At 39.7% G+C, this 14,920-nt stretch overlaps 1 protein-coding gene across 1 annotated transcript in view; it reads left to right on the forward strand.

The window, feature by feature from the left end:
- The window catches only part of SGCZ (sarcoglycan zeta), a 391,368-nt gene extending 378,047 nt beyond the window's left edge, over nt 1-13,321 (forward strand). Inside the window, exons 7-9 of the mRNA XM_088524689.1 lie at nt 1,449-1,572; nt 12,434-12,554; nt 12,690-13,321. Coding sequence (XP_088380815.1) covers nt 1,449-1,572; nt 12,434-12,554; nt 12,690-12,811 — 367 coding nt within the window. The 3' untranslated portion in view covers nt 12,812-13,321. The remainder of the gene's footprint in view (nt 1-1,448; nt 1,573-12,433; nt 12,555-12,689) is intronic.
- Nucleotides 13,322-14,920: the final 1,599 nt, after the last annotated feature.

Here is a 14,920-nt window from a genome sequence, read left to right on the forward strand (position 1 = left end):
AAAAGTCTGGTTTTGCCCTGCAAAATAATTGCTTTTCTTTTTTGTCCCTGTGTTGAGTGTCAGTGACCATGTAACGATCAGAAACATTTCATGGACACTATTGCAGTGACTTGCTTTGCAGACAGGTGTGGCATTTTGGTTTCAAACTGATAATATATCACTATGCTGTATGACTCCTCTGAAAAAAGTTCAATAGTTGAAATACACTGAAATTCTGTTGTTCCATTGATTTATTGGTCTTTCATTTGGCTTTCCACTAGCGAATACTTTATCAAAATATTTGTTTCTTTATGCATCTAATAGTGCATCATAGTTTTGGGTGGATGTAACCCAAAAAATCAAAATGCAAATTTCCCTCTTTAACAGAGGGAAATGCAGTGTTCTCTCCCAGCCATTCATTTTAGCCATCTAGTTGTCATTAATACATTTCATCTTACAAACAGCCTTTGTTCAAGTAAAGTGGAACTGTTCTGTCTTTGTATTCCTGAAGAAATGAGATATAAATAGATTAAGAGATTTGTCTCGCTCTTACCAGAACTGTGCAATAAGTCTATGTCTGAACTCAGCTAGAATCCAAATTTTGGCTTCCAGTTCAGTAGTTTTCCTCTGATCATCTTTGCTATTCTGTGTGTCAGTGCAGCTTCTTCAGAATCCTTGCACTGGTACTTCCATTTCAAGAGAAACCTGATAGATAGTAGAGTGTATCAGAGCTCTTCATTACAGTTGATCAAGAGTCATGACCACAGAGTACAGAGAGAAGGGGAAAGAACAGCAAGAGTTGCACTGAGGAGAAATGATGAGAATGTTAGGATTATAACAGCGTTAAAGAGGATAAAGTGTATTTTGCATAAGAGAAAAAATACATGCAAAGGATAATAATAATAATAGAGACATTTTTCTTTTTTCCTCTTCTTTCTACACAGCACTGCTGCATTTTCCTACAGCACAACTAATCCTGCCAAGACAAAGTCATACTAATACATCCAGTTTTGAAACTCATTCATTATTTAAAACTTTTAAGAAGCGTTTTGTTTTTTATTTAAATGAATATTTGTCATCCATCACTAAGCCAACTTTAGTTATTAACCTGTCATTACAGTAGCACTCACAGAGATGTGTGGAATCTTAAGTATCAATATTTTAGTGTTAATGAAGTAAAGCAAATTAGGTACCATATTCTGAAAATGACACTAAGCAAGCAAACATATCATTGCATGCTGAAAGGCAGACTTAGATAGAAATGGATTTAAACACCAACCCAAGTCCTTTTCCTTTTGTTGACCATAGAGAATACTGAAAGAATCACACATTTAGCTATTCATTTTTACTTTGTCTTTCAAAATAGATTTTGTATCTGCTTATGTTTTGGGTTTTCAATCTGGATGGGTTTCTGGTGATATGGATCAGTAAATTTTTTTTTTTCCTCAGGGGCTGTTTTTGTCTTTCAGACTTGAATCTCCTACTAGAGCTTTGGTGATGGAAGCACCCAGGGGAGTGCAAGTCAATGCAGCTGCAGGAGACTTAAAGGCTACCTGTAGGAAAGAGCTGCACTTACAATCCACAGAAGGAGAGGTAAGTTTGGCTGGTAGAGATACGGCCTCTAGATCTGCCTGGCAAAATGCAAACAATGCAAGAATGTTTTACTAAGCAGAGAGGTAAACATCATGAGAAGAATTCTGCATTTGCCTACTTCAAAATGATTCTTGTTTAGCTTGCTCTATCATTATTATTTGTTTGCTTTTTGCAAGTATTTGAATCATTCGATTTTATTCACATTGAAAAAAAATGTTCATTATATTTAAATAGATGAAGATGAGGATGATTATCAATATAACAGCCAAGGAAGATGTTATGCCATCCTTCAGCATATCCATAAGATATGCTGAAGTACTGATGTTAATCGTGTTTCATCATAATTAGGGTTTTATGCACAACACAGTCACTTTGGATAAATCTGACAAAATAAGAGACCATTTTTTACATTACTTGCACTACTGAGGTTACAAGCACTTCTAGAAAACTAGTTGTTTATTGTAAATATCTAACTGGGAATAGAAGTCTTTAGAAAAGTTTTAGAAAAAAAAATGTCAGTTCATTGCATGACTTGATTTTCTTGAGGTATCTTCTCCAGCTGGGCATCTATAACATTACTGATAGTGCAGGCCATTTTAGAGAATTAATGGACTGATATAAACAAGTTGTAAGGATACAGGGTAAACATGTGATGGACTGAAACTAGTTTCTAAAAGAAAAACATCTCTATAAAAATACATATTAGCTGGTGGTCTTGATCAGAGCCACATGGATACACAAAATGTTGTTAGACAGGATGGAGAAAAAGTGTATAAGGTTTATCATAACGTGTTATTAGGAAAGCACATTCTAAAACAAAACAAAGTTTGTATGTCAAAAGCAATTTTCATTTTAGCCTGAAGACAAATGCGCTAACAGTCAGGCTTTTTATGTGAATAAAAGAGTATTGGATCTGTGAATTGGATCTGTGAGTGAACCATTTTTGTGATAAGACTTTTTATACTAAAAAAATACACACTTTGTATTATTCTTATATCGATTAACTAAATTTAACATTTTAATGTTTGTAAGCTTATTCAATAAATCATCAAAGATAGATGAATTAATATTTTCCATCTATAGCATAATTATTGTGCTATTATGCCAGGAAATAGTTATGTGGCATCTGGAATCAATCAGTTATAACCATGTAGCAGAACATTATGAATTTACTGTAGATTAATCTATGAAAGATATATTTCCCTTTTAGGAAATAACAACTTCGGAATGTATTTTTTGAGGAACAAATGTGTTTACAAAATACTTTTCCTCTAGCTTTATTTCTCATACAGAGTAATCTTTAGCCTCCCACATCACAAACAGAAAGCCTCTGCAAGCATTCTGAATTCTGCTGTTTGATACTTTCTTATTTATTGCAGAATTATAATAATCCTTTTAGCCACATTACATGACATAATGCGTGATCCCAGACTGAATACTGGAGGCTGTAATTTAGACTCAGGTCTGCTGCCCTTTTATGGAGCACTTGAGCTGCACCCTTGTGAGTCGAGGCATCAGCAGAATCCTTTGATTCAATTACCGCTTGGCATTTAATTGTGAACTCTGTATTATTCTATAAATAAACCATAACCAATGGTTTAAAGCTGCAGTCATTTACAAGCAAATGAAATGTGAAGCTCCAGGTTCTAGCAGATTCTGCTGGTTTACATAAGAAGAAAATGAACCTTCCTTGTCTGAAAATTCAGCACAAGGGCTGCTAGTTGACTGCTTATTTTTCCTCGTATAAACACAGTGCAGAAGTACAGATCATGCTTGAATGTTTTAGGTGCTAGATTTTGCTGTGTCTGCAAATGCACAGTGATATGTAAAATTGAATCTAAAGTATATTATCATATAATGATAACAAGCTTAAAGGATCATTTGCTGGGGTTGACTTACTGGTCCAAGATACGGTTTTAGTGGTTTTGACCATACATCACCCTTTGAGGGAGAAGGGTCTTGCAGAGCCCTTATGCAAGTCCTTTGGCATCCAGCTGCCATGTGTTTCTGCAATTGACTGCTATGCAAGCCAGGCCCGGCGCTTGAGTGGCATCCTATGTACTAGCCAAAGTCCACTAAAGAGAAGGAGAAAGGGACACAGAGGTGTCTCATCAATCAAACATACCCATATTAGTCACCTTGCCCATGACCTTTTCCTATGTATTTGCTTCTCCCCTTGTTCCTTGTCAGCTTGTGATCCTGAGTTGTATGGTTTGAGCGCTGGATTTGGTCGTTTCTAGCATAATGAGGCTGATCCCTGGGTGCAACTTACAGCTGTCGTGTTAAAAATGAGCAATACTCTTTGAAAAAGAAAGTGTAGCAGCCAAGAGGGCAAGCTTATATGTGACCTTACTATTTTCATGTAGCTCAGCTTATTTTGATGAATTATATGAATCATAGAATCATAGAATGCTTAGGGTTGGAAGGGACCTCTAGAGATCATCGAGTCCAACCCCCCTGCACACGCAGGGTCACCTAGAGCACGTGGCACAGGACTGCGTCCAAGCGGGTTTTGAAGATCTCCAGAGAAGGAGACTCCACAACCTCTCTGGGCAGCCTGTTCCAGTGCTCTGTCACTCTCACTGTTAAGAATTTTTTCCTTAAGTTCCTGTGGAACTTTTGGTGCTTCAGTTTCCGGCCATTTCCTCTAGTCCTATCAGTGGCCACCACTGAAAAGAGACCAGCACCATCCTCTGCACTCCCTCCCTTGAGGTACTTGTAGACACTGATTAGATCCCCTCTCAGCCTTCTCTTCTCCAGGTTGAACAGGCCCAGCTCCCTCAGCCTCTCCTCATAGGGCAGATGTTCCAGGCCCCTGATCATCCTTGTAGCCCTGCGCTGGACTCTCTCCAGCAGCTCCACATCCCTCTTTCACTGTGGGGCCCAGAACTGGACACAATACTCCAGATGTGGCCTCACTAGGGCTGAGTAGAGGGGCAGGATCACCTCCCTCGATCTGCTGGAGACGCTCTTAATGCACCCCAGGATCCCATTGGCCTTCTTGGCCACAAGAGCACACTGCTGCCTCATGGTCAACTTATCATCCACCATGACACCCAGGCCCCTCTCTGCAGAGCTGCTCTCCAGAAGGTCGGTTCCCAGCCTGTACTGGTGTCTGGGGTTATTCCTCCCCAGGTGTAGAACCTTGCACTTGGCCTTGTTGAATTGGATGAGGTTTTTCACCGCCCAGTTGTCCAGTCTGTCCAGGTCCCTCTGGATGGCAGCGCAGCGCTCTGGGGTATCAGCTACTCCTCCCAGTTTCGTGTCATCAGCAAACTTGCAGAGGGAGCACTCTGTGCCTTCATCCAGGTCATTGATGAATAAATTGAACAGGACTGGACCAAGGACTGACCCCTGGGGGACCCTGTTAGCTACAGGCCTCCAACTAGACTCTGCACCGCTGATCACCACTCTCTGGGCCCTGCCATCCAGCCAGTTCCTAATCCACCTCACTGTCCACTCATCTATCCCACACTTCCGGAGCTTGCCCAGGAGGATATTGTGAGGGACAGTGTCAAAAGCCTTGGTGAAGTCGAGATAGACGACATCCACCGCTCTCCCCTCGTCTATCCAGCCGGTCATTTCATCGTAGAAGGCTATCAGGTTAGTCAAGCAAGATTTCCCCTTGGTGAATCCATGCTGACTACTTTTGAGCACCTTCTTGTCCTCCATGTGCCTGGAGACAACAGCCAGTATGAGCCGTTCCATCACTTTTCCGGGGACGGAGGTGAGGCTCACTGGCCTGTAGTTGCCTGAGTCCTCCTTCTTGCCTTTTTTGAAGACTGGCGTGACATTGGCCTTCTTCCAGTCTTCCGGCACCTCCCCCGTTCTCCAGGATCTTTCAAAGATGATGGAGAGTGGCTTAGATATGACCTCTTCCAGCTCACGCAGCACTCAGAGGTGCATCCCATCAGGGCCCATGGATCTGTGGGTATCGAGGTTCCTTAGGTGCTCTCTGACCCAATCTTCCTCTACCCAGGGCAGGTCTTCCTCTCCACCAGCTTCTTCTCTTGTCCCTTGGGCCTGGGGCTCTAATGGGCTGCCCTTGGTAAACACCGAAGCAAAGAAGGCATTGAGCAACTCTGCTTTTTCTGTGTTATTTGTAACCAGGGTGCCCATCCCGTCGGCCACCGAACCCACGTTTTCCCTGATTTTCCTTTTGCTGTTAATGTATTTAAAGAAATTTTTCTTGTTATTTTTAACGTCCCTTGCCAGCTTGCCTTCCAGACGTGCCTTAGCTTTCCTTGTTGCATCTCTGCATTCCCTGACTATGTTCCTGTATTTCTCCCAGGGGGCCTGTCCTTTTTTCCACATTCTGTATACCGCAGCCTTCTGCTTGAGCACTGCCACAAGCTCCCTGCTCATCCACGCAGGTCGCCTGCCCCCTCTGCCTTACTTCTTACACACAGGGATGCACTGTTGCTGGGCGTGGAGGAAGTGCCGCTTGAAAACTAACGAGCTCTCTTGGGCCCCCCTTCCTTCTAGAGCACTAGCCCATGGGATTCTACCGAGGAGGTCTCTGAAGAGGCTAAAGTTGGCCCTCCTGAAGTCCATCGTCGCAAGGCTACTTACAGCCCTGCCTCCTCCTCGTTGAATCCTGAACTCCACCAACTCATGGTCACTGCAGCCGAGGCTACCCCCCACCTTCACATCTCCTACTAGACCCTCCCTATTTGATAGCACGAGGTCCAGTAGCCCACCTCTCCTCGTCGGCTCCTCCACAACCTGCGTCAAAAAGTTATCGTCGACGCTCTGCAGGAACCTCCAGGACTGCTTACGCCTGGCTGTGTTGTCCTCCCAGTTGATGTCGGGGTAGTTGAAGTCCCCCATGAGAACCAGGGCCTGTGACCGTGAGGCGATATCCAGCTGCCTATAGAAGGCCTCATCAACCTCCTCGTCTTGGTCAGGTGGCCTGTAGCAGACACCCACCACAGTGTCTCCCACATTAGCCTGCCCTCTAATCCTTACCCACAAGCTCTCAACTCGCTCATCCTCCACTCCCAGGTTGAGCTCCATGCATTCCAGTTGCTCTCTCACATAAAGAGCAACTCCACCACCTTGCCTTCCCAGCCTGTCCTTCCTAAAGAGCACATAGCCTTCCATGGCAGCGCTCCAGTCGTGCGAGCTATCCCACCACGTCTCTGTGATTCCGATGAGATCATGACGCTGGGACCGCACACAGATCTCCAGTTCATCCTGCTTATTCCCCATGCTTCGCACATTGGTGTACAGGCATTTCAGGGAAGCAACAGAGGCCACAGGTTTCCCAGGAGGGGTGAAAGAGGACCCTCCGTGATCATTTCCTATCCTCACTTCCGCACTAGCATACTCCTGCTGGACGCCATCTGACCTGGGCTGTGCGGTACTGCTTGCCGTGTCAGTGTGCCACTCCCCTTCCCCCTTCTTGTCTAGTTTAAAGCCCTCCTAACCAAGTTGGCCAGCCTTTTGGCAAAGAGACGTGCGCCCCTCTTGCTAAGATGGGTCCCATCATTCCCCACTAGCTGGTGGTCATCAAACAGAGTCCCATGGTCCTAGAAACCAAAGCCCTGTTGCCAAGCCCAGCGGCGCAGCCAGTCGTTAAGCTGCCATATGCCATGGTGATCTTGTAGAGACTGATCGACAAATGCAGTAGTGCTAATATCTAACATATAGTCCCATCCAGATCTCTCTTTGAGTCCAAAAGGTGTATTTAACGTTGAGATTAATAATTAATAAAATCGGAGTAGTTTAGTTGTAAGCCAAATAGCACCATTTTGAAGCTCTGTTTTTGATGCATTTTGTAACTGTTCTGTTCTGAAGCAGAGGAAAGGAATTTTTAAATATCTGAATACCCTGGAAGGCATCTAGCGTGTCCTGTGTGCCAGTTGCCATAGCTATGAAGGAAGGGGGCTGGCCAAAGGCAACAGCATTTCCTAGGTCAGTTCAGTTCAGCCAATTTATCCTTTTCTGAGATTAAAAATAAGCACTGATTGATAGTAGAGCTCAAGGATCCACTGATTGTTCACCAAAAGATGCCTAGCAATTGAATGCCATATTTAGCTTTGAAAGCCATTTTGGGAATGTTAACCTGTTAAACCTGTTAAGCTGTGAAAAGTGACCTGTGTAGTTTGTGGAAGTGAAGGAATATTTCTCCACTTTTTTTTTTTAATAATTAATTCTCATAAAAGTGCAGATTTGAAATTTTATTTTTAAGAAATATCGATGGAGATTTAACATTACTAAAATACTCTGTCATTTTTATAAGAAAACTTTTCAGTTTACAATGGTTCTTCATTTCTAAGTTAATTTACTATAGAAAGCACCTTTATGTTGATGTCCCTAATGAAAATAAGATGTTCCAAAACTAAAAAAGCCAGGTGTTTTAACTGATAACACCCTTCTCTGAATTGTTTGTTCACAGCTACATTTTGAAGACCATAAGCCATATTATTAGAAAGAGAAAAAGAAGTGACAATGAATAATTCATATGTGAATGATTTTTCTATGAATATCACATTTTAATCTAATTCTGATTTGAATAGTAATTAATTAATATGGTTTTGTACTCAGTGGACTGAGCACAAATATTCCCAATGCATTTTTTTCCTTTCTGTGTTGGGTACATAAATCACAGATAAGTTACATCTGTCCTCTGATTGAATGAATTTGCAAACACTTCCAGTACAAGTAACCAAGAAATGGAATTTAAAATTTCTTGCTCAAAATTTTGTGCATGAGATTATTATTGGCGTTTCATAAACATTAGAGCTTGTAAACACTGTTTAACATTCACAGCAACACCACTGATCATCACTGAAATGATTTCCATTATAACAGGAATAAATACACTAGAAAATTTTCACAGCATCAGTACTAGGCTGCAAAATCAGTAGCCCCCAATATATTTATGTTGCACTGGTGTTATAAATCAGAAGCAGTAATATATACTTGAGCTTCTCTTTTCTTCTGAAGCTTTCCTTCTTTTTTCCCACCCTTCCTCCAACTTCCTGTCATTTCTTACCCTCACTAAACCTGAATCTACTTTAGCAGCTTCACTGGGACAATATATCTGACCAAATCCTCCAATGAATACAGAAGATTGTCCTGTCTTTATAAATCTTAAACAGACACAAAAAAGGTCCCTTGTTTGACTTTTTCTATTTAGTCTATCTCCTCTATTGAGCAGACTCAGTAAAGATTCACTGTAGAATTTATATACATGGCACTCACATATCTCTGTTGGAAATGGCTATATGAATATTTGATTTTTTACCTTTTGCCCACTGAAAGTTCTCTCCTTAAATTTAGTCTATATTTTGTAGATAATATATATATTCTACTTTGTCTTTCTAGCTTGCCCTTTCCCTGCTCAGATAGGTTAATGCCACAATCTGATAAGCAGATGGTTTGCAGATCTCAGGTAACAAATATCACCGACAACATTGATTTTCTGTACACTTTCACAGGATGATTTTACAAGGCAGAATACAGGGCTAGCTAGATTTGCCAGGTTGGTTAGTCTTTGACATTTCTTTGCAGATGCGTATGCCTACGCTTTTCTATGTGTTCATGTCTACCATTAAATACCACCACCACCACAGAGTGACAAATGACTTATGACAAATGACAAATCTTACGAGATTTATGGAAATTCATAGAAATAATTGATTGCAAACATTTTAAATGGAGAGGGCAAACACTCAATTAATACATCTTGATACCTCATGACAACTGTCAACTCTTCTTTGGCAAAATAGAGAAATAAGAAACCTAACTGAATTACGCATCACAGCTGTATACTATGTAGAAGAAAGTTGCACTGTTGTTAATGCTTGAGCAGAAATAATCTACTGAATATTTCATTCTGATTTCCTTAAAAACAGAAATAACAGGCTCGTTACATTTCTTCCTTCTTACTGTTTCTGTCTCTCATACAGTGCTCACAAAGACCTGCTGAAAATGTACTAGCAGAAATTACTTTCATATAAAATAGGTAACACATTAAAATGATGTAAAAACAATACAATTTTCCATTCCTACCAAGTGACCTGAAGCCTGATTCAGTCTGGTATTTTAATAAATCGGAAAACTGGTCTGCTTAAAAGTAGAATAGTGCTAATGCATTTTTCTCAGCAGTAAGATGCACAAGACAGAAAACAGTGACCTAGGATTTCTGAAATGTGAGTAATTAAATAGAAAACAAATATTCCTACTAAATGCTCTGCTCTCTGACGTGAAATAGTATTTCTCTGTGTAGCTGCTGCCTTTTCAATCTCTCAGTCTCCTACTATGTTTCAAGGAGGACGGATAAAAATTTCAGTTTTATCTTTGCCCATTTATCTGCTGAGCTGCAAGAATCTCAGGAAGAGCATGACTGGTTCACGCAGCCCTGATACTTATGAAGTACTAAATGCCTTATCTCATACCTTTTCCAGCACAAAAGATATGCATACAGGCAGCTTCCATTAACTGTTATCATTTAGCAGTAGTGGTCCTTGGGAGTATAATACTCTTCAGTGTTTGATTTCTCTACATCTTCCCTTCTCTTTATACACCTTCATACACCAGCCTGCGTTAAGAGGCAGTTACAGTTTCAGTTTTACTAATTTTTTCAGCCTTGACTTTCAGTTTTCAGCAGAAGAAAGGGGGGAAGAAGATATACCCCCAAGCATGGACTGTGGTCCTCCTAAGTTACGTATTTGGCTCTTATGCAGAAATATTTGCATCCATGTTTATACTATTGGATAACAATGTTGCATCACTAAAGTTTAGATTTTTAATTATGACTTTGAAAGCGTATGTCCAGGACAGGCTTTAATGCTCACTGAAAATCAGCATCAAAAGTCCAAAATGCTATTTAGAACTATTTGGTCCAAGTTATTTCACGTTGCTAATTAAGAGTGTATAACATCAGTCGCTGCTGTGTAATACCCTGTGGAGTTATTTTTGCAATCACTGTTTCATCACTATCATGTTCAGACATCAATACTTGATATTTCTGCAAGTATAGAACTATGCTGAGGACTATTCCATATAAAAGATGCACGTGTACTTAGACACAGCATACGCTATTGAATGCTGCTTGTTAGGATTTCGTTTATTCCTGATAGGAGAAGTGATAAATTACTTTTTATTACTTGTAAAGTCCCAGTGGACAAGTATGTCCTTACTTTCCTGCATATCTTTTACCAATTCCTAACTTCTAGTTTGCTATCAAGTTCCTTGGTTTCTTTTCCATTTTTTAAAATTATATTTGCTAGCTTTTTTTCTCCTGCCTGAGCTGATATTTTTCTCTATGTAATATTCTTTTACAGTTGTAATTGTCACAGAACATTATCAAATTGTTCCCAACATCATCCACATTTATTCCATCTAAATTATTTCTGCTGGGCTGTTGACTCCTAATTATTTCAGGTTTATGAAGTAGGACTTTAAAAGCAGCCATGAGTGTGTGTGTGCATAAAGAAATTATTCCTCTGCCATACAGAACAAGGATAATCATCTGCTGCTTTTTAATTTTGTAATCAATTCCTCTATCAGTCAGGGCACTAATTTAACAAATTCTCCCATTTTTAAATTTGTTTCTTAATATGTAATTATGCAATTTCAAAATGAAATGAATGCTGCTTTCCCCACTCCCCCTTTTTGTTCTTGCTTTGCTAGTTTACGCTCTTCTTGACCTATCGCTCTGGGAAGACTGGCTTGGTACAGCTTCTGCACTGCTTTTCTGACATCTACAGCCAATTTTATCATTAAATAATATTTGTCTCCTATACAAGACAGCAGAATATGTGTCCTGTTGTTCCAGGTTCTTCACATGTACTGTGAGGAGCAACACTGTGATATTATGGTGTTAAGTGGATATGCTGATTTTCAATGCTTTATAAACTCAGTGGGTAGTATTTTGGGAGCTCACCTGCTTGTGAGCTTCATGCTGTTTCTGCAGGGCTTAAAGCCATTCTGTTTGTTACCTGTCTTCCAGAAATTCCTAGTGTGTATCTGAGGATGACTGATCTCACTTTGGCTTTCATTTAGTTCCTCCATAAATAAAAAATAAACTCTAAGTAGCTGGAAACTACTCTATTTGTTGCAGTGGGATTCTTGGCGATTTCATCCTTTATTTATTCATGATGTTGCTTATTCAGCATCATGCAAATGTAATATAAATATAATATTACAGAGCCCCATACAAGTTAACGGGTGTTAGCCTTTCCTGTGTTTACAGTTTCATATGGTCTCTTACTATTTTTAATGGAAGGAGGTGGAAAAAAAATACTTCTTTTAATCATATGCAATGTTCAGAAACAAATGGGAATAGCTTGATGACCCTCTCAATAAGACTTTAACCTGAAATCTTTTTTTCCCTTAATTTAGGTCAAATAAGCTCTTTATTTTGTGTGTATGATTCTATCCTTATTTAATTATTCTCTGACTGTAGTGATTGTTAAGCCACTGCAATTTAGCACACTTCAGCATGTATTTCCTGCTGCTTACAGCAACACACTAGGGAATGTGCTTTAATATCACTTCACACTTATTAAAATACAGATTCCTCCAGAGTTGAGATATGCAGCTGCCATGAATGAATACATTTAAATCATAAAGCGTACAAGTGAAAATTCAACCTGTTCAAAATATTGTTAAAATGATTCGTATAATGCTACTTGTATCTGAATAAACACGTGGGGTGAAGACTTAAGAAGAATTTGTATATACTGAATTAATAAGTACTAATGGCTATACAACTCCACAAAGCTGAAAAACAAGAAATGTTGACAGCAAATACATTAAATTAAACCTCTTGACTGCCACAAAATACCTCTCTAAATTATGTTACGTTGCTGAAAAGTACGTACTTATTCCCTCTTCTTTCCCCTTGTAGATCTTTCTAAACGCTGACACAATCCGCCTGGGAAATCTGCCGACGGGTTCCTTCTCCTCCTCTCCACCTAGCTCGTCAGCTCCTCGCCAGACTATCTATGAGCTCTGCGTCTGTCCTAATGGTAAACTTTACCTGTCTCCGGCAGGAGCAGGCTCCACATGTCAATCCAGTAGCAACATCTGCTTGTGGAGCTAAAAAGACTCCAATTTATCCTCACACCAGAATAGCCTTTTGTTACTATCCCTCTGCTTCACAGTTCTGCTCGGTTTCCCTTGTGACAAGTTCGACGCTTCAAATGGCCTGCAGAGCAACTTCTTCCAGTGTAAGCAGGAATACAGCGCTGCCTTCCCTCGTGGTTCATGGTACCACTCAGCGTAGAGATGGGAGTCAGATATTCAGCATGTATTCTTCATCAGGAAACCTGGATCATAATATCACCTTTTGTCCAAAAGGGAGAATAACACAGGTGCCTTTGCTACATGAAGTGAAGCACATAGTTTTAGATTTTTGCAGGACCTGGATATGAACTGCACATATATATACAGTACATATACAAATTTGCCCAGATTCCAATGGTGAGATGAATTGGTAATCCCTGTATGTTAAATAACTTTACTGTCTGAAAGCACAATTTTCCATTCATCTTTTTGGATGTAAACTTTTATCCCTGAATTTTAAAATTTTGAAGCATTGTGTGATGCTTGCTTTACTAAACAATTAAATTCAGTAAATGGTTTTTAACACAAAAAGAGACAGAATCCCTCACTCAGTTTGGTTTCTTTAAAAGTGTGTTGTTACTCTTCGTCTACTAGGTCTAGGGTTTTGTACACTAGGTAAATTTTGGAAGTGCTCAGCAATATTATCTTTCAGAGCTAAAAAGACATCCGCTCTTGTCTGTCAGATCTGAATGGTCTTATGTAGTAATGTCGTGGCTACTGCATGTGAAGCGATTGCTTTAAATAGAACACACGGGTCTGGAAAAGAAGAACGGGGCAAAGGGAAAATACTGGCAGGATGTTTCTTGATCCGTTTGTTGTTCTCCACAAGGTATTTATAATTGGCAAAAGCAAAGCAAAAATGAGAAAAAAAATCCTCAACGGTACATCTTGTCCGATTTCTAGCTGTGTCTATTTGCTGCCATTTGAACACAGTGCAAACACGAGTACTCATGCCATGCGTGATGCTGCAAAGCAGTGCCCTAACACCTGGAATGACACATTTATCTTCTTTCTTCACCATCTGCTGATAAGGTTTTCAAAGTCATAGTAATAAATATATATATTACCCTTTATTCAATGAAATCCAATATTGAAAAGTACATTAACGTTACGTTGACTTTGTCAAGTCTGTGTTTAAATTATGCAGCCCTGTTTGCACTCAGATATCACTGCTTACTTTCTTTTTTTTGGCAAGTTTGATGTGGGATTACTTTCTTATACCGGGTAGCTGAACCCCTGTAAGAGATGCTTTGGTATGCTGCTGCTAAGTTTATCACAACATTGATTAACAAGACTATCTTGAAACTTGCAGAACCCAGGAATGTAAAACAGTATTAAAATGTTTCCTATTGTGGAAGATGGCTTGATTACATCAGGTAAGTGCACTTTTTAATAATATCCTTTAAATCACATCATCTAGCATGTAGCTTTAGAGGTTTCTGAACATAGGATTACCAATTCAATTAATGACTTTTGTAAGATAGCTCTTAAGATAGGGTGACCAGTACAAGGTGGGTATTGCTGCACAATGTGTTTTTATTTAGAGGAAAAGAAAAAATGTAAAAATGAGCAAATCGTTATAATTATGATCTTTCTATTTAATTACTAAAAGAAGTTGATTTTGTTTTCACTACAGATGAAATTCACTCCTATGCAGAAGACCAGCACAAGTCACCGCTTGGCTGGTGCTTGCCTTTCTGTTGGCCCTCATCAGAGGTGTGAATTTTACCCTCAAGCAAGAACTGGGTACTGGTTGTTTCTGCTTAGTTTCTAGCTAAGCAAAGATTCTGCACCGATTATTTCATGTGTTCAAAAGAAGGCTATTAGCAACTGATTTGTTATTTCTTTGAGAATATTATTCTTGGAAAGAAATATATTAGAAACTATTCGAAGAAGATAGATTGGAAGACTTTTTTGTTGTTTTTTTTTTAATAACAGGGACAGAAACAGAGGTAGAAGTGATAGATAGAATAACAAAACTTTAGATACTATAGCTATATGACATATCCTCAAAATACAGGGAAATAGATGCCTTTTTCCTCTGCACACAAACCACAGAATGTAGGTGTGAAAGTCATGAAGATGTATAGTATGCAGTTGTGTAAGGGCGCCTTCATATGTATTTGTTATCTGTGCACACAGGCATACACTGGTTATCTAGAAGATGGACAAACAGCCTATAGTGACCCATATAGTCAATGAATTATATTTTGCCTTCTTAGAATTTGCACACAAGTAGACTAGGGATTTTTTTCTGTGCAAACTTAAG

This window comes from Tinamus guttatus, unplaced genomic scaffold, assembly GCF_059628265.1.
Source record: "Tinamus guttatus ecotype Peru unplaced genomic scaffold, ASM5962826v1 Tinamus_guttatus_pri_ptg000213l, whole genome shotgun sequence".
NCBI classification, from domain to species: Eukaryota; Metazoa; Chordata; class Aves; order Tinamiformes; family Tinamidae; genus Tinamus; species Tinamus guttatus.